The 18,085-nt window shown below is 45.9% G+C and overlaps 1 protein-coding gene across 23 annotated transcripts in view; it reads left to right on the top strand.

Annotated features, from left to right (window-relative positions):
• LOC137439766 (uncharacterized) overlaps window positions 1-18,085 on the top strand; it is a 99,804-nt gene that overhangs the window by 24,822 nt on the left and 56,897 nt on the right. For 11 of the 23 annotated variants that reach the window (XM_078768247.1, XM_068135842.2, XM_078768246.1 and 8 more), the window contains exons 1-3: window positions 3,448-3,682; window positions 6,635-6,721; window positions 6,963-7,043. The exons of 5 other annotated variants lie outside the window; for them this stretch is intronic. In XM_078768247.1, coding sequence (XP_078624373.1) covers window positions 3,577-3,682; window positions 6,635-6,721; window positions 6,963-7,043 — 274 coding nt within the window. In that variant the 5' untranslated portion in view covers window positions 3,448-3,576. Of the gene's footprint in view, window positions 1-3,447; window positions 3,683-6,634; window positions 6,722-6,962; window positions 7,044-18,085 lie in introns of those variants that run through there. 7 more of the 23 variants (XM_078768242.1, XM_068135838.2, XM_078768252.1 and 4 more) reach the window with 1 other exon arrangement.

Below are 18,085 nucleotides of genomic sequence, written 5' to 3'. Positions count from 1 at the left end.
AGCCACGTCCGAAAAAGATGTCTTGTTAGGGGGTAATCGAGTTCAAGCTACATCTTCTCCGAGGGAGTTGGTGGAATCTGACAGGGGTTTCGCTATTTGGTTAGGCCAATGTCATGTGTCTAGCCCCACGGAGCTCGATTTTTCATTTTCGCCCTAAGGTCAAGGTCACAAGGTCACGAAATTTAGAAAAGTCTATTTTTGATGGTTTTAAATTACATTGTTCGCTTCCTGATTGGGTGAAATGTCGTACATGATCTTATATTATCACATACATCATGAAATACATGTTTTCCAACAAATTTCAGAATCTCCGACCTTTGACCTTTGAAGGTCACAAAGGTCAAAGGTTCAAAGTTGTCGGAATAAAACCGAATTTTCGGTATTGTGTAGCTAACTAACCTCATAACTGATTATACATTATTTTCTATCTCGTTTCAAGGTCAGTAACCTTCGTTTTGACATTTCCGGGTCTGGCCTGTCCGGGCCTGTTTCGGTTAGAGTCAGCCCTTTGTCATTGAATACCACTCGCTCGTGAACCATCGTCGTCTCCTGACTTGTCTTTTTTTGCAATTGTTGCGGTTGCACTCGTTTCGGTTTCTTGTGTGACATCTTCCTTAACACCTGCCTGTCTTTGGAAATTTGGGTTAGGGGTACCTTTGGTTTGTTGTCTTTGTGTTCACTTAAAATTGGATTTGATATTCTGTTGCACTTTATACGTATTCAGCCAATCCTACAGTTGCCATTCTGTGCACTTGGTTGTGCTACATCAAGGTACTGCCTCCTTATCATCTCAGCAGGTACATTCTCAGGATGCATAGATTTTTGTAAAACATTTTGTGGATGGTGAGAAGTTTCCTTGTTATCTTGCCAAAACGAAGTTTTTGCAAGATGTATCAGTCAGCTTGTATGTTTGTTTGTTTGTTTTTTTGTTTTTTTGTTTTTTTGTTTGTGGTTAATCATTTTTTTTTCACGTTTAGATCACTCTGTAGACCACAGTTATTATTGGAAACTCCTGTAACTTCGCATATCAGAGTCCTATAGAGATACCCTTCAGCACACAAAATTTTGAAGGTCAAGGTCAAAGGTCAAGGTCACTTTGCGGTCAATCATGGAGGTCAACGAAACCCTTATTTTTTGAGTAACTTTGATCGGATCGTCTCCAAACTTCATGGGAATCTAGTATATGGTCCGGCGCTCAGCTGATTAGTTTTTGGTGGCGATCGGCCTTGACCTTCATGGTTAGCGCTGGAGGTCGAAAATTATTGACCCCAAGGTCAAATTACGAAACCCTTATTTTTTGAGTAACTTTGATCTTATGATCTCCAAACTTGGTGGGTATATAGGGTGTGGTATGGCGCTCAGTTGATTAGTTTTTGGTGTCGATCGGCCTTGACCTTCAAGGTCATTTTGAAGGTCATTCAATTTTGACCAAAAGGTAAAATTTTCAAGTTTCAGTTACCATATCGAGTAGTACCTCAAATTGAAGCCCTTGTTGAGTGCTTTCCAAACATATAACTAGTTTGACAATGTGACGTCATTTGACGGCGTTATGACGAAAAAACTGCACTTTTCATGTATATTGTATTGCTTTAGTTCGCATTGTTTAGGTCACTCTGTAGAGCACAGTTCCCTTTGGAAACTCTTGTAAGTTCGCATATCAGAGTCTTTTAGAGATACCCTTTAGCACACAAAATTATGAAGGTCAAGGTCAAAGGTCAAGGTCACTTTGCGGTCAATCATGGAGGTCAACAAAACCCTTATTTTTTGAGTATTGTTAGTCGAATCAGCTCGAAACTTTACAATATTGTAGTATATGGTCTAGTGCACAGCTGATCAGTTTTTGGTGGCGAACGGCCTTGACGTTCATGGTTAGCGCTGAGGTCGAAAATTATTGACCCCAAGGTCAAATTTTGAAATCGTAGGTACCATATCGAGTAATACCTCATATGAATGCCCTTGATGAGTGCTTCCCAGATCTGTAAACAGTTTGACGCTATGACGTCATTTGATGACGTCATGATGAAAAAACGGAATTTTCATGAAAAAATTATTTCCTCAGTTCTCATCAAAATCTTTCAATATTTCATGTGCGTTGGTCATGAAGACATACTATTCACCATACGAAATTATTAAGGTCAAGGTCAAATGGCAAGATACGGTTCACCCTGTGGGTGACATATGTTTTGTTTTTATATCCGGTCTGTTGATGTCTCTGTTTGTGTGCTTGTGTCTGTCTATCTTTGTGCTGCTTGTGGTCATTTAAAAAAGTTTTACTTTGCACCGCATTGTCAGAAAATTGTCATTCTGGTTCTATCCCCACCCCCACCCCCATGTGTTTCCTTATTTGTCCCGGCACCACTTCCCAGCATGTATAATAGCACTTGGGTTGGACCGAAATGCTATTTGGAGTCGGTGATGTAATGACAGCTGCCATGCTGTAAGAGGTGCCCTGGTGATGCAGTCGCTTCCGTGAGCAAAGCTCAGCCAATGCATGAAGCTTGTCATTATTGAACTGTTCCATTATTTATTCCCTATCGTTGTCAGAAAGAGGATGGCTCTGCGTCATACTGGCACATTGCCATGCTGCTTTTAAGAGCAAGTCTGCCTTGTTTTAAAACTTTGTTTTGCTGTTGTCAGGGAAAAAAATGTGGAGGAAACTGTGAGTTGGAACTTCCACCCCTCCTTCCCTCGCACTCTCCCCCTCATCTCTTCTACTCGATTCTTACTGCCTTTGCATTCTCCCAATTATCCCCCCTCCCTTTGCAATATCTACCTTCCATCCCTATTATCATTATTATTATTATCATTATTATTATTATTACATTTTTAATTCCTTAGTTTGCTCACCTGAGGCTGTGTACCAACAATCTTGGTTTGTGATGGTTTTGCTCTGCAGCCATTTTCAAATTGGAGATCAAACTGAGATCAAAATATATTGTCAAACTGGAAATCGATCCCATAGCTTCTCTACAGACGAAAGGCCTAGCTGCTCTGGAAGTGGGGAACGTGAGGGGAGGATTAGAGGGATACAGTTCATGCTTGGGAATTTGATGCGTAAGGTTCATCCGCAGCTGCAAAAGGAGCTTTTTGAGTGGAATGTCTCTCGGACTCTGTTTGGGAAGAGAACAGTTTGAGGGGATGGAGGATGGACAGTCAGAGGTGACAAAAGCGAGGTGGCTGGGGGTTTTATCCTGCTTCGAGAAGCTTTGTACACTGTTTGTTGCCACTTTTGTGCCCATATTCCTTCTTTAACCTTCAAACTTTTATTTTCAAAGCATCACCCTTTGTCATCTCTATCCCAGGTCCTTCCTTCCTAAATTCCACCTCTCCCTCTCCCACTCGCATTTAAATAATTCAGCCCTTGAAAACTGAGGTTTATTGTTTCGCAGACATTTGCTCCACCTACCATTCCATTCATTTATCCTCCTCTTCCTCCTCCTCTTCTCTGCATTCTTCCGCAACCATCGGTTCGGGTTCAGGCATGACATTGTCTCCCTAATAACGGCTGCCTCCAAGCCTAGAGCATCCCAAGTGATCTTAAATGGGTCACATTTCTACCAGGAGTAGAAAGTGCTCATGGAGCCTGATGTGGTCTTGTCGGTTGCCGGCCGATGCGAAGTTCCTGACCTGGTTGCCCTTATAGCGCTGTCTCGGAACTCTGTTTCACGGCGACATGATGAAGGCAAGGCCTGTTTGTTTTTATTTATTTATTTATATTTGGTTTAATCCTGTCCCTAATTGTCACACCCATTTGTTTACCAACTTGTGGGATGTCTGCATGTTTGTAGCTTACTAAAAGTTGTGAACTTTTTTGGACTGTGTGTTTTAGAGGTTGCAGGCCGACTTTTTCTTGTACAACTTTGACACCGACAGATTGTACCTAAACTCTGTGTTTGGATATTGTTTGACAATTTTTTCTTGAAAGGCTGTGTGAAATGGTCCATACTGTATAGCTGTGTGAGCATTAAAGAGAGTAAAAAAAAAAAAAAAAAAATCTAAGTAATAAAGGACTTTTAATGTCGTTTGAACTGGATTTAGACTTTGGACTTTTGTTCAGACACTTTCCTTCATCGCTATGGCAATGCTTCCTGGCTGGATTGGTTGTGATGTATGAGCCCCATTAACTTTGCCACACGCCGCTCCCATTGGTATGCTGCGTGGTGTCACTGGTTCTTTATTTATATATATATATATATTTTTCTCCACCATGGTGCCACACCCTACCCTCAAATAACCTAATCACAGTTACCCGCATGGCTTTTAATTTGCCCCACCGAACGGGTGCATGTCACCAGGATGAGCACGTTCAGATCACTATTGTGCACAGAGAGAGTCGAAGGCAGTTGGCAAAGTTTCATTTGTGGAGTTACGTTCTCGTATTGGCTGAGGTTTGTGCGGATGAATGATTGACAGTGCAATGGGGTTGCTGGTGCCAAGGAATTGTTCAACAGCTGTGGATTTCTGACTGTGTGGCAGGGCCAGCTGTAAAATGAATAGTTTTTGGTGGAGAGCGGTACAGGGGTGGGTGGCAAGTGGTATGTGAATAGGCTGACCTGGAGGTGGTGACATGGGGTGAAGGATGGAAACAAAATAACAAGTTGTAATCGTGATGCAACCGCTTGCTGATTGGAGACGGGCAAGTGTGATAGAGATATAGATATATATATATAGATATATAAAAAAGTAAAACAAAAGGAGCACACTGACCTTTTGACGTTTTGTGCACTGCTGCCTCGTCACGTTAGGGGGATGTGTATGTGTAGCGTATTTATATTTATATTCATATTTATTTATTTAATTTTATTATTTGATCTCGTTGTGAAAATACGAGCCATTTGGTACCAAATAGGTGTTTCATGATGTGAACCGTTGGAATTGTAAAACTTGGTTCTATTGCACCGTCATCTCTTCCTTACTTGAATCTAACCATTGTACGCTGCATCGCCCTTGCAGCACATTGTCGCATTACTTTTGGTTTGAGGCATTTTGCTGCTTCCCCGCTGCACCCTGTCCCACTTTTGAAGTTCAATGGTGGAATTATTTTCTTGCAAAGTATTGCCTTTTTTGTGCAACTTTTTCTAGCTTCTTTTTCAAAATCGTGGGAATTTTTTAAATATTCGTTTATTTTTAATTGGTTCCATTCTTGAAATACACTACCGGTCAAAAGTTTTGGAACACCTCAATTTTTCCAGTTTTTATTGAAATGTGTACCCAGTTTAATGTCTGAATGTACTCTGAAATTAAGCACAGAAAAAATAAACAATTGGAGATGAAAAAAAAAAAATCATAGAATCATTTTGTTTAACAACATTTAATTTAAATTTTTCACTCAGCAAAGTAGCCACCTTTTGCAGATATAACCGCCGAACGCACTCGTGGCATTCCTTCTACAATGGAAATCAAATATTGTTTGGGAAGTTCTTCCCAACACTGTTGCAGATGTTCCCACAAATGTGTTGCACTTGTAGGTTGCTTTGCTTTCACCCTTCTGTCCAGTTCATCCCAAACCAGCTCGATGGGGTTTAAGTCTGGAGACTGTGCTGGCTATTCCATGATTTGAAGCCTACCATCTTGTTCTTTTCCTCGAAGGTAGTTTTGACATAGCCTGGAGGTGTGTTTAGGGTCATTATGTTGCTGTAGGATGAACCCCTGACCAACTAGGCGTATACCAGAGGGTATTGCATGGCGCTGCAAAATGCTGTGGTAGCCCTTTTGGTTCAGGGTGTCAGTCACTCTGTGCAAGTCGCCGACTCTGGATCCAGCAAAAGAGCCCCAGACCATCACGCTTCCTCCTCCATGTTTGACAGTTGGTGTCACACACTGAGGAACCATCCTTTCGCCTACTCAACGGCGTACAAAAACCCTGCGTGATGAACCAAAGATTTTAAATTTTGATTAATCGGTCCATAAGACCTTCTTTCGTCTTCAATAGTTTACTGGTGGTGCTTCATGGCCCAGGAAAGCCTCTTTTTCTTATTTTGCCATCTTAGCAATTGCTTTCTTACTGCCACTCGACCTGTCAAACCTGCAGCTCAAAGTCTTCTCTTCACAGTTGAAACTGACACTTGCTTACTTCGACCAGTGTTAAGCTGTGCTTGAAGTTGTTGTCCTGTGAGCCACCTATCACGCAAGCTATTGACTCAGAAACTTGTCTTCTGATTCTGTTGTGGCTTTGGGTCTGCTAGACCTCTTCCTGTCAGAGCTTCCTCCAGTTTCCAAGTGCCTTTTGATGGTGTAGGAAACTGTACTCACTGACACCTTGGCTTTCTTTGCAATTTCTCTAAAGGAAATACCTCCACTTTTAAGGGTTATAATGGTCTGTCTGTCTTACTGCTTACCCTTTGTACCATTTCAGGTTATTCACTGGACTTGAATTGCTTAAATTTCAATAAAAACTGGAAAAATTGAAGTGTTCTAAAACTTTTGACCGGTAGTGTAAATCGGTAAGTAAAGTTCTGTCATATTTGGTTAGGAACCGCATTGCATTTTGGGAAGAAGTGTCCAATCGAATGTTGTTTTGGTGTTTTAAAACTTTATTGTTGTGTACTGTCGAGTCGCTGCTTACACCTGACTCACACGGGATTGATACAAACGTGACGATCTCGATTCTGTCAACTTTCTTTGCTGTCTCTAGAGGACCAGGAGAGCTCGCAGGGCTTGGACATCCCCTCTTCTCCTCATCCCACCTCCTCACCATCCGCCCCAACAGCTGCTAAAGCAGGTAAACTGCTCTGGCTGATATCGCCACAGCACGTCTTGTCAAGTTCACCAGTCATCATTTGCTGATATAACACTTGAGTGCTGGTGGATCATGAAAGTTCCAATGCCTGGCACCTTAACTGCATGAGCACCATCAAGATGTCTGCCAGGCCTAATTCCGCTTTGGGGTGTTAAATTCCATATAGGCATTGACTTGACTGTCTTGGCCTAATTCCAACGTCTTCCATTGCGATGTTACCCAGGGATAGATGTCTCGAGTTCATCTACGGACGAACGAGTACGCTTGGCTAAGGAACGCCGCGAGGAACTTCAGCGTCAGCTCGGTACAAGTTCCCTCCTTCCCTTTCCCTTTCATGCTCCTTCTAAATTCAATTTCATTTGGTCTGTTGTAGGTCCTGATTTCATGTAATTTCACACCCTTTATCAGCACACCATTTTGAGGTGTGGAGCTGTGTGAGAAGCCAGTTTATACTTTCAGTGGGTGCTTTGTTCTAGAGGATGTGGAACTAGGCCTTTCCTCCTCGTATAAAAGCAATCTCCTTGATTCCTCCCCCAACTAAATAACTATTCACCTAGATCCAGCTGTAACTTGGGAATAAATGCAACAATCTTGCTCATTTTCACCCCATGAGATTATGTTCTCCTGTAATTTTGTGTTCACTGGTTTAATGGTCACAACCCTGTTTACAGCCAACCTTGTTCTAGGTAAAGTAGATATTTTAATGACCCTGATCGGTGGAGGTGCAAATTTGCTATGAAAACAATTGATGTCATTTGGCACGTTGACAATTTAATATCGTGGTTTTAACAACACGGTTTATTGTCTGTAAGGCTTTAACTGTGTTATTCACTTATTATTTATTTGATACAGTGCTACATTCAGTTTTTCCCCACGAATCACCGAACGATATTGATAATTACCCTGAACACGTGAAGCGAAAAGCAGGGTTAAGCCAATGGCATGTTTGTCTGTTTGTCTGTGTTTGTCTACAAATGGCAGTTTATGATCCAAGAACAACTTCTTTCCAATTGAATGCTATATTTTGGGACCAAATTGGAAAATGAACCTGGAGTTCAACAGTGCTTTGGCTCTGAATTTCTCCTGATCGTGCGTGTGCAGAGAGGAGTGTGATAATGTTTTTACTCTGTCTGCATATCTGCCAGTCCAAATAGAAAATCATTTCAAACAGGAAACTTGGTTTTAAAGGACACAAACAACAGGCACGGATAGCTCTTGTTAAATGTTAAACTAGAATGGCACTTGGAAGAGAGCATACCCCACCAGGTGAACAGTTTGTTTTGTATCCCAGAGTAGGTCAGAAAAATCACAATACAGAATCACATTTAATCAAAATCATCCGTCCACAACCTTTTGAGATATCCTGCTATATATCGTTTTTGGCCCTATCTCCCAATGGTGAATAGAAAGAAGAAAGAAGAACCACCTTTAGAGGCCATTTTTCCCCGCAGAGCAGGGGTTGGCATTTTTCGGGCACCTTGGTCCCCTTTTTGAAGCAATGTTTTATGGCCGGATGCCCTTCCTGCCGCCAACCCTGTTAGTCACCTCTTGTGACACACAGGGAATTACCAGTGAACTGGTACTCAATTTTGCCGACCTCGGAAGGATGACAGGCGGGGTCAACCCCGCTGGTGTTAATTCAGCGATTGACCGGGATTCAATCCGAGGATCCCAGGATCCTAGGGTCCCAAGCCGGCACCCTAACCGCTAAGCCAACACCAGGCTCCAATGGTGAATAATCACTGAAAAATTTCGACTAGCCGGATCCGGATCTTCACCAAAATTGGATCGATTCTTCCTTGTAACACACACAACCTGTCCACCAGGTTTCGTCCAAATCCGTCCATAACGTTTTTGAGATAGCCTGCTATGTATCGTTTTGGCCCTATCTCCCAATGGTGAAGAATCACTTAAAAATTACACTTGCCGGATCTGAATCCAGATCTTCACGAAAATCTAATCATTTCGTCCTCGTCACATACGCTACATCTCTGCCAGATTTCGTCTGAATCCGTCCACATCTTTTTGAGATATGCTGTTCACAAACAGACATACAGACAGGGGTGAAAACATAACCTCCATCCACCTTTGGTGGCAGAGGTAATAAGGTGGTGTAAAAGATGCTGCATCAACAGCAGTAAACTTCTGGGAAAAAAATAATGTTTCTACATCTTTTAAAATCTTTATTTTATTTCAATTTAATCATATACTTGAACACTGGAGAATACAAATCTCCTTTTTGTCAACTTTTCAAAAAGCTTCTGCTTAGCAGGACTTTGAGGGCAGAGCAGCTATTATAATTGGCAGTCACGTTGTCATGGCCTGACAGTCTCTAGAATCTGTGTTCTGACAAATATGGTGGCGCATATTTCTATGTGGTTACCATCACGCCTGTTACGCAAGGTTCACGAACAAAACGATCGTGGATCGTGCTCAAGCCCCAAGCGTCCCTTCTTCCCAAAGCAAGTTTAAGACTTTTCCAATGCCCTTTTTCTCTACAATCTCAATCTTCCCTCGAGGTCTTAAATGGCTGTTCACTACTGTCTCAAATCACCCCCCCATCCAAAACCACAATCTTTTCTACACCTGTTAAATCACCCCGACCCTTCCTGAATTTTGTTTATGTATCCATCTTGTCTGGTGTTGGGCTAGCGGCTAGGGTGCCAGCTTAGGATCCTAGGATCCTGGGTTCGAATCCCGGTCGATCGCTGAATTAACGCCAGGGGGGTTGACTCAACCTGTCATCCTTCCGAGGTCGGCTAATTGAGTACCAGTTCACTGGTAATTCCCTGTTTGTCGTTAAAGGCGGGCAAAAAGGGTTGGCGTCAGGAAGGGCATCCGGCCGTAAAACATTGCTTCAAAAAGGGGACCGAAAAACAACAACAACCACGGTTCCCGAAAAAGGCCAACCCCCGCTTGCGGGGAAAAATGGCCTCTAAAGGTGGTTTTTATCCATCTTGTCTACCCCTTGAATTATTCCCTACCCCTCATCGTTGTCTGCATGCCTTGTTTGTCCATGTCTATTTTGTTCAGATAGCTCTTCCATGAGCCTTGACTATGTATACAAAAATGATATAAGTGTGTGGAGTAAAGTGTTCTATAAACTCTATAGTTGACAGACAATTTTGGTTCCTTTTTTATTTTTTGTAACTCGAAGCTTAGCATTACTTGCCTGGTCAGCATTGGTCGGCAATTTGAAGGTTTCATTATAGTCTTTTTTTCTTTTTTTCCCCCTTACCATTTTGCCTTCTATAAAGTGATTGCTTTTGTAAAATAGAAGCGTCACTCAATGAAAATTTATCTTTTGTTCTGTTTAAATGGCTTAGACTAGCACATGTTGAGCCAGGTTAACAGGCTAACATTTCCTGCCTGGTTGGTATCATTTAGTAATTAGTATGACCGCTCACACCCCATTGTTGGTATTTCGAAGGGCCTGGGATCCATCGTTAAAATGTGCTTAGAACAACTTGGTTTGGGTAGATCCGTTTTACGCTTTTATTAAGGATCTGTTGGAGATAAGTATATGTAATATGTGCATTGAGGGGGAGCGGGAAGGGGATGGGGGGGGGGGGGCAATGACCATCCATTATAGAGCTTGTGTTGCTTAAAACCTCCTGTGTAGGCAGAGTACTTGTGAGCACCAAGACACCAGGAAGGCACTAGTTGTAATGGCATGGAAACACATCATCCATTTATCCAAAGACAGCAGGCCACAGCCGTATAGTGAGCTGCCGAGCTCTAGAGAGGGACTGGGTGCTTTTGTGGCACTGCCTACTGGCATTGGGCAGCCAACAAGGAGTACTCTGCTGTGCATGAAGGTGGTCCCAAAGGTAATAAAAGTTGCACACATGCATGTTCGCACGTGTAATCTGCTTCTAACAGTCATACAAGCTCTTTCTCCACTTCATCGCTATTCCAAAAAGGACCATTGAGAGACTGCACACACAATCTCCCTTCCATAACCTCATTGGCATCCTCTCACCTTCGTCATGTGCCGTACCAGCTTGTATGACCACGGGTCGTGGTGTAAACCATGCCAGCGTGCATGCCTTAAGCCCTCACCTGCCCCTTTGTTCTGGTTTGATCAGGTTTTCTGGCTCCAGTAGTGCGGTTCAGTTCCACTGTACACAAGATTGTGCTCCCTTCTTCCCTATTTGTGCCTGTAGACCACCAGATATGTTCCATTATTTATAGTGTCTTGTCCTTCCTCATCCCCGTACTCTTTTGAATAAACTTATTTGTAAGAAATGACTTCCCATGTGACCAACTGCCAGTTTTGCTTTGCATTTTGGTGATCTTTGGGAGAAGTATTACCATCTATTGAACGCAGAGTAAATTTTACGTGTAAAGTGAGGGATCGTTTTGGTCACCATGATGGTCGACATGTCGACATGTTTGTAGTGAAATCGTATCCGTACTGAACCCGGGTGGGGATGCTCGCTGCTCGCTGTCATTGTTGTCCCCCACTAGGGGCGTGACTATAAGACCCGTTGCTGTGTCAGTGCTCCGAGACTTCTCCCTTGTGACATGTTACATCGGTAGCCTCGTTAATGGTACGCCTTTATAGAATATCTAGCTTGCTTGCATTGACTGATATGAATGGCTTTATGAGATGTCGCATCGTATGCTTATTGTGTATTTCTACTTACAGGAATGATGTGATGATCTAAATGCAATTAAACCAAACCGTTGGACTAAAAGTTGTGCGGACCTGAATGGTTTTCCACAACACTTAATTGCATTTATGATCTGCTGACATGGCTGGCAACAAGACGTTGACGGTGTCCATTTTCAGCGCCGACCCACAAGCCACGGACGGAGGCTTGCAACTCAAGCACTGGCTCAAGCAACTGGAGCATCTCTTTAATGAGCCTGATACCGCTCCGACGCCTGCCGCGAAGCTGGCAATATTACACTCAAAAATCGACTACCGGGTCTACCACTCGGTCGCTCAATGCACGACGTATGATCTTACCGTCGCGGAGCTCAAGCGGCTTTATATAAAAGAAAAAAGCCCTGTGTATGCGCGTTATTTGCTGCAGACGCGACGGCAGCAACCCAACGAGCCTATGGATCATTACGCCCAGGAGCTCCGGCAGCTCATGCTGGACAGCGCCCAGCCACGGACTCCCGAGCAGGCTAAAGATGATCGACTTTTAGATGCCTTCATAGCAGGGGTCTCCTCTCAGGAACTACGTCTCAAACTCTTGGAGAAGACCGACCTGACCTTCGCTACGGCGGTTGAGCAAGCGACGGTGTATACTGAAGCACGGATGCAATCGAACGCCTATGATCGCACGCGCCTTTTGGCGGGCACCTCACTACACGCCCGGCCGGAGAGGACCACTGACGAGGACGTGGATCCGCCTGCTGAACTCCGGGATGCTCCGGAGGATGACCCTACCCTGACAGCTGCCGTTACGACCAGCAGACCCAAGGCCTTGCGCGGGGCCGCATGTTTTTTTTGTGGAGGGCCTCGTCATGCCCGAGTCGTGTGTCCGGCACGTGACGCTATTTGCCATTTGTGCTCGCTAAAGGGACATTACGCGAAAGTGTGCAAGAAATCGGCACGCGGCTCGCGGCCCTTCGACCCGCGCAGCCGCGGTCGCGCAGGCGCGGCAACCTTGAACGGGCTTGTAGCAGAACCCACGAGCCCAGCGCCTTACCCGTCTTCGAAGGGGAGGGCCCCTCGCTGCGGCCCGCTGGGCGCTCAGACAACCTTGACTGGCGCCACCGGAAAGCCACCACCGTCTCATTCTCCATCGGGGACAAAGGCCGCGTCCTTGGCCAAACCTCGAGCCACGCAAGGGAAGAAACAGCTTTCGAATACTACGGAAGCCTTTTGTCAAAGCGACCAAACGAAAAAGGCGATTTCGAATACTACTACGGAAGCCTTGTGTCAAAGCGACCAAACGAAAAAGGCGATTTCGAATACTACGGAAGCCTTTTGTCAAAGCGACCAAACGAAAAAGGCGATTTCGGCTACAACGGAAGCCTTTATCTGCCAGGAGTGTCAAAAGGCGATGTCAAATACTACTGAGGCCTTTTCTCATCGGATTTTGAATCGCGAAACACCGGAATGCTGGGGAAAGCCCTCTGATGACGATAATGGATTCCCCATGGTCAACGCAGACTCCGGCCACGATCGCAAAACTGCTGCTGGTGTAGGATCCACCCGCGAGGCTGGTCCGACCCATTCGGGGGGCTCAGTCCCGCTCCCAGCTGCCTCGTCTGGCCTGGCTCAAGCCCTTATTCCCCTTATGGTTGAGGGCCATTGTGTTCAGGCCTTGGTGGACACCGGATCTACGGATAGTTTTATCGACCAGCGACTTGTGCTCAGGCATGGATGGCGGATCGGGCGGTCTACACGACGGATCTTCATGGCATCCCAGGGACTCCGGCTTAGCACAAAAGGGGAATGCCGATTGAAACTAGTGCTAAAGGGACGGGTTTTCCCTGATGTACACCTTATGGTTTTACCCGCATTATGTGCTGATATTCTGCTAGGACACGATTTTCTTAAGCTGCATGGACGTCTGGTAATGGAGTTCGGTGGGCCTGACACTCTTGTTGTGGGGGCGGACGACGCGCTAACGGTGTGCGCCCTAGCGCAAATGGACGTCCGTCCACTTTCGCTGTTCCCCAATCTAACCTCCGACTGTACCCCTGTCGCGGTAAAATCGAGACGCTACTCCCGCGCGGACATGCAATTCATTGCGGACGAAACGACTCAGCTCTTGAAAGACGGCATCATAGAACCTAGTAGGTCACCGTGGCGTGCCCAGGTCTTAGTGGTGCGCAGTGAGGCCCATCGCAAACGCATGGTAATCGACTATTCCCAAACGATTAACCGCTTTACACAGCTGGATGCCTACCCCCTTCCGGGGATGGACGCGCTAGTGCAACAGGTGTCCCAGTATTCGGTCTATAGTACTCTCGATCTCCGTAGTGCGTACCACCAGATCCCTATCTCTAGGGCGGATCGTATCTATACCGCTTTCGAGTCGGGGCAGCGGTTGTACCAATTTACACGATTGCCCTTTGGGGTGACGAACGGGGTCGCTTGTTTCCAGAGGGCCATGGATGACCTCGTTGCGCGGGAGCACTTAACCGATGTTTTCGTCTACCTCGATAACCTTACGGTTTGTGGATATGACCAAGGGCACCATGACGCTAATCTGAAGCGCTTCCTTGAGGTCGCGCAACGGTATCACTTAACTATGAACGAGGATAAGTGCCGATACTCCCTACGCACCATAGATCTTCTGGGGTACACCGTGACCCATGGCTCTGTCTCTCCGGATAAGGAACGTCTGCGACCTTTGCTCGACATGGCCCCTCCCTGCGATCGGGCTTCCCTGAAACGCGCCCTTGGGCTGTTCGCCCATTACTCCAAATGGGTGCAAAATTTCTCCGCGAAACTTCGCCCCCTTGTGGCCTGCGACACCTTTCCCCTGAGTTCGGCCGCATTGACGGCCTTTGAAGGACTTAAGACCGACATCGCCCGAGCCGCCGTAGCAACCATTGACGAGAGCGGCTCGTTCGTCCTCGAAAGTGACGCCTCGGATCAGGCCATCGCGGCGACCCTCTCCCAAGGGGGACGTCCCGTGGCTTTCTTTTCACGGACTCTTACCTCCGCTGAGCGGCGGCACTCGTCCGTTGAAAAGGAAGCGTATGCGATCGTCGAGTCTATTCGGCGATGGCGCCCGTACCTACTCGGGCGGAGCTTCCAAATCATCACGGACCAGCAAAGCGTTGCGTTCATGTACGACACCTTACACGCCCAGCGCATTAAGAACGAGAAAATCACTCGCTGGCGTATCGAACTCGCCGACTTCTGTTACACCATCAAATATCGCCCAGGGAAGGATAACCAGGCCGCCGATGCCTTATCGCGCCCCACTACATGTGCTGGTATCACCTCGTTGGAGGGCCTACGGGTGCTGCATGCTACTGCGGGCCATCCCGGCGTAACGCGTTTCGCTCATTTCGTGCGGAGTGGGAATCTCCCTTACTCGATTGACGATATCCGCCGTATCTGTCGCGACTGCGCTATCTGCGCGGAAATCAAACCGCGTTTCTATAACCCCCCTATGGGGACTCTGGTGAAGGCTACACGCCCGTGGGAACGCTTGGCGATGGATTTCAAGGGCCCTTTGCCGGTGTCGAGCGGCTCTCGCTATCTGCTCACTATCGTTGATGAGTACTCACGATTCCCCTTTGCTTATATGTGCGCGGACATGACTGCTGCCACGGTGATGCGTTGCTTACAGAACTTGTTCTCAATGTTCGGTTACCCGGCCTATGTCCATACCGACCGGGGTGCAGTCTTCTTGTCTCAGGAGGTGCGCGGCTATCTACTCCAAAACAACGTTGCGTCTAGTTACACCACGCCGTATAGACCCCAGGCTAATGGGCAGATCGAACGCTTCAACGGGATTATCTGGAGGGCCGTCATGCTCCATCTCCGGACCCACGGCCGGGGCCTCGATAAATGGGCTTGGTCGCTACCTGCGGCGTTGAACTCAATCCGGGCACTCCTGAGTACGGCAACTAACCAAACTCCCCACGAGCGTCTTTTCCACCACCCCAGGAGCTCGGGGTGTATACGGTCTTTGCCCAGTTGGCTCGCTGGGCCCGGGCCGGCCTACCTTAAACGGGCAGTTCGCGCGAGCAAGTACGACCCCCTTGTGGACAAAGTGCAGATTCTCCAGGCTAATCCTGAGCATGCTCGTGTGATGACGTCTGATGGTCGTGAGACTACTGTCTCCGTTCGTCATCTTGCCCCTTGCGGGGTCGACGACCTTAGTAGGGAATCGGACGAACCAGTCGAACCCGTCTATGAGACTATGACCTCTCCCGACGCTCCCATCGCCGACAGTCCACCGACCCTCCCCCCGTCGAGACTGCCCGGGTCCGACGACTTGGCGTTACCCCCTTCATCACCCGACCCTGTTGACGCCTCTGACACCGGGGATACAGGGTTACGAGACGCCGTACCCGGGGAATTTCGAACGCGTGCTGGCAGAGAAATTCGCCGCCCGGCCCGCTACGGTTGGGCCGACTAATACTCCGCGCCCATGCTGACGCTCACTCGCTTTTAGCCACGCGGCCGTATAATTCTGACGGGGGGTGAATGTAGTGAAATCGTATCCGTACTGAACCCGGGTGGGGATGCTCGCTGCTCGCTGTCATTGTTGTCCCCCACTAGGGGCGTGACTATAAGACCCGTTGCTGTGTCAGTGCTCCGAGACTTCTCCCTTGTGACATGTTACATCGGTAGCCTCGTTAATGGTACGCCTTTATAGAATATCTAGCTTGCTTGCATTGACTGATATGAATGGCTTTATGAGATGTCGCATCGTATGCTTATTGTGTATTTCTACTTACAGGAATGATGTGATGATCTAAATGCAATTAAACCAAACCGTTGGACTAAAAGTTGTGCGGACCTGAATGGTTTTCCAAGTACTGCATACACCTATGACTCTGAAAACCTTTCGGTTATATACCAGTCACTATGCGATTTCATACCATCAGTGGTGAAGAGTCAGTAGTAATGACGTATGAAATGAAATAGTGACTGATGAAATAGTATGAAATCGCATAGTGACTGATATATATATATATATATATATATATATATATATATATATATATATATATATATATATATATATATATATATATATATATATATATATATATATATATATATATATATATATATATATATATATAGATATATATAGATATATATAGATATATATATATACATACATATATATATACACACACACACACACTTTATAACTCTTCAAAATATTATTACCCAAATCTAATGTGCTGGGTTAATGGCTGAATGGATAAGACATCAGACTCCCAACCTGGGGAGTGAAGGTTCGAGTCCCACCTGGGCCCAATACAGTACTCACTGCGTTGCCCTAATGAGCCCCAAAAGGGCGAAACCAGGTCGGTAACTGTGAGTTTTGCATACACTTATGACAGTATCTGAACTAAGATCAAAAATTCTGCTCTGTCAGAGGGTTCTCTTGAGAGCTTGACAGGCAGAGCGTATGTACATGGCAGTGACGTCATTACTTGCGCTCATTGAAAGCTGGAGAACTGCACATATATTTGGATTGGTTTGCTCCCGGCTGCATCCAGGGGATTCCATATAATGAGTGGATACCAGAGGTAATGTGCCATGTGGCAGATGGCACTTATCGCTCCCATTAAGGTACAGCATAGCTGGATGGGATACCTTAATGGCGGTTCACCACTGACGGTATGAAATCGCATAGTGACTGATATATATATATATCCGGGAGCAAACCAATCCAACATTAACTAGACATACGGGCCGATGTATATATACACACACACACATTATAACTCTTCAAAATATTATTACCCAAATCTAATGTGCTGGGTTAATGGCCGAATGGATAAGACATCAGACTCCCAACCTGGGGAGTGAAGGTTCGAGTCCCACCTGGGTTGAATAATTTTTTTTACTTGCTTTTTGAAGTATTTTATATTGTCTTGAATAAATCAAAGGAGGCGCAAATTTATCCCTCCCTTTCTTTATGTGGGATCGTTTCTCTGTATGCATCTTTGACATGGGGACTGAAAATTTGTTTCTTGGCTTCTACTGACTGATATGTATATTTTATATATATATACTGTATATTGTTGCGGATTTGAGAATCCTGTGTTTGTAAATAGCACCCTCTGTAAATAATGTAATAGTAATCCTTGTAAATACCTCCAATTGTGTAAAGGTCAAAGGTCGTCCTTTTAGTTAGTCCATCGCACACACGTAGAGAACCATAGGATCCCTAAATAGTTATATCATTATTATGTGTTCCAGTTTAAGGCTCTGTTTCCCATTAATTGACTCTGCATTGCACCAAATGAAATAAGATAGGTCCCCTTCAAGGATTGCATTTCCCAGCCAAACTCTCCCTCTCTGTGCAAAACCTCTTGACAAGCGTGGGGTGCGCGCCCTCTCAACTGGCCCTGGTTTGGAAGCGGCGTTCGCTGCCATGGTGAATATGTGCTCCGTGCTCTGTTTGGACAAGAAGGGCGGGGTCGCCGAGAAGAGACAAGCCCATGGCGCGCCACGGGGGCGGGGCTGTTCAGCTCCATGCCCAAGTAAGGCTACAAGCCCGTGGCTCGCCACGGGGGGTGGGGCTGTTCAGCTCCATACCCAAATAAGGCAACAAGACCGTGGCATTGCCATATAAGGCTACAAAACAGAGCACGGGGGCGGGACCCAAACGGCCGAGGGCCTTTTACGCCCCGCTTGAAATATGCGTACGACAATCGCGCAAGGAGGGTACA

The sequence above is a fragment of the Myxine glutinosa genome, chromosome 14 (assembly GCF_964187855.1).
Source record: "Myxine glutinosa chromosome 14, kmMyxGlut1.1, whole genome shotgun sequence".
Lineage (NCBI taxonomy): Eukaryota > Metazoa > Chordata > Myxini > Myxiniformes > Myxinidae > Myxine > Myxine glutinosa.
Note: the sequence above shows the minus strand (reverse complement) of the source record. Positions and strands in the feature narration are given on the sequence as shown.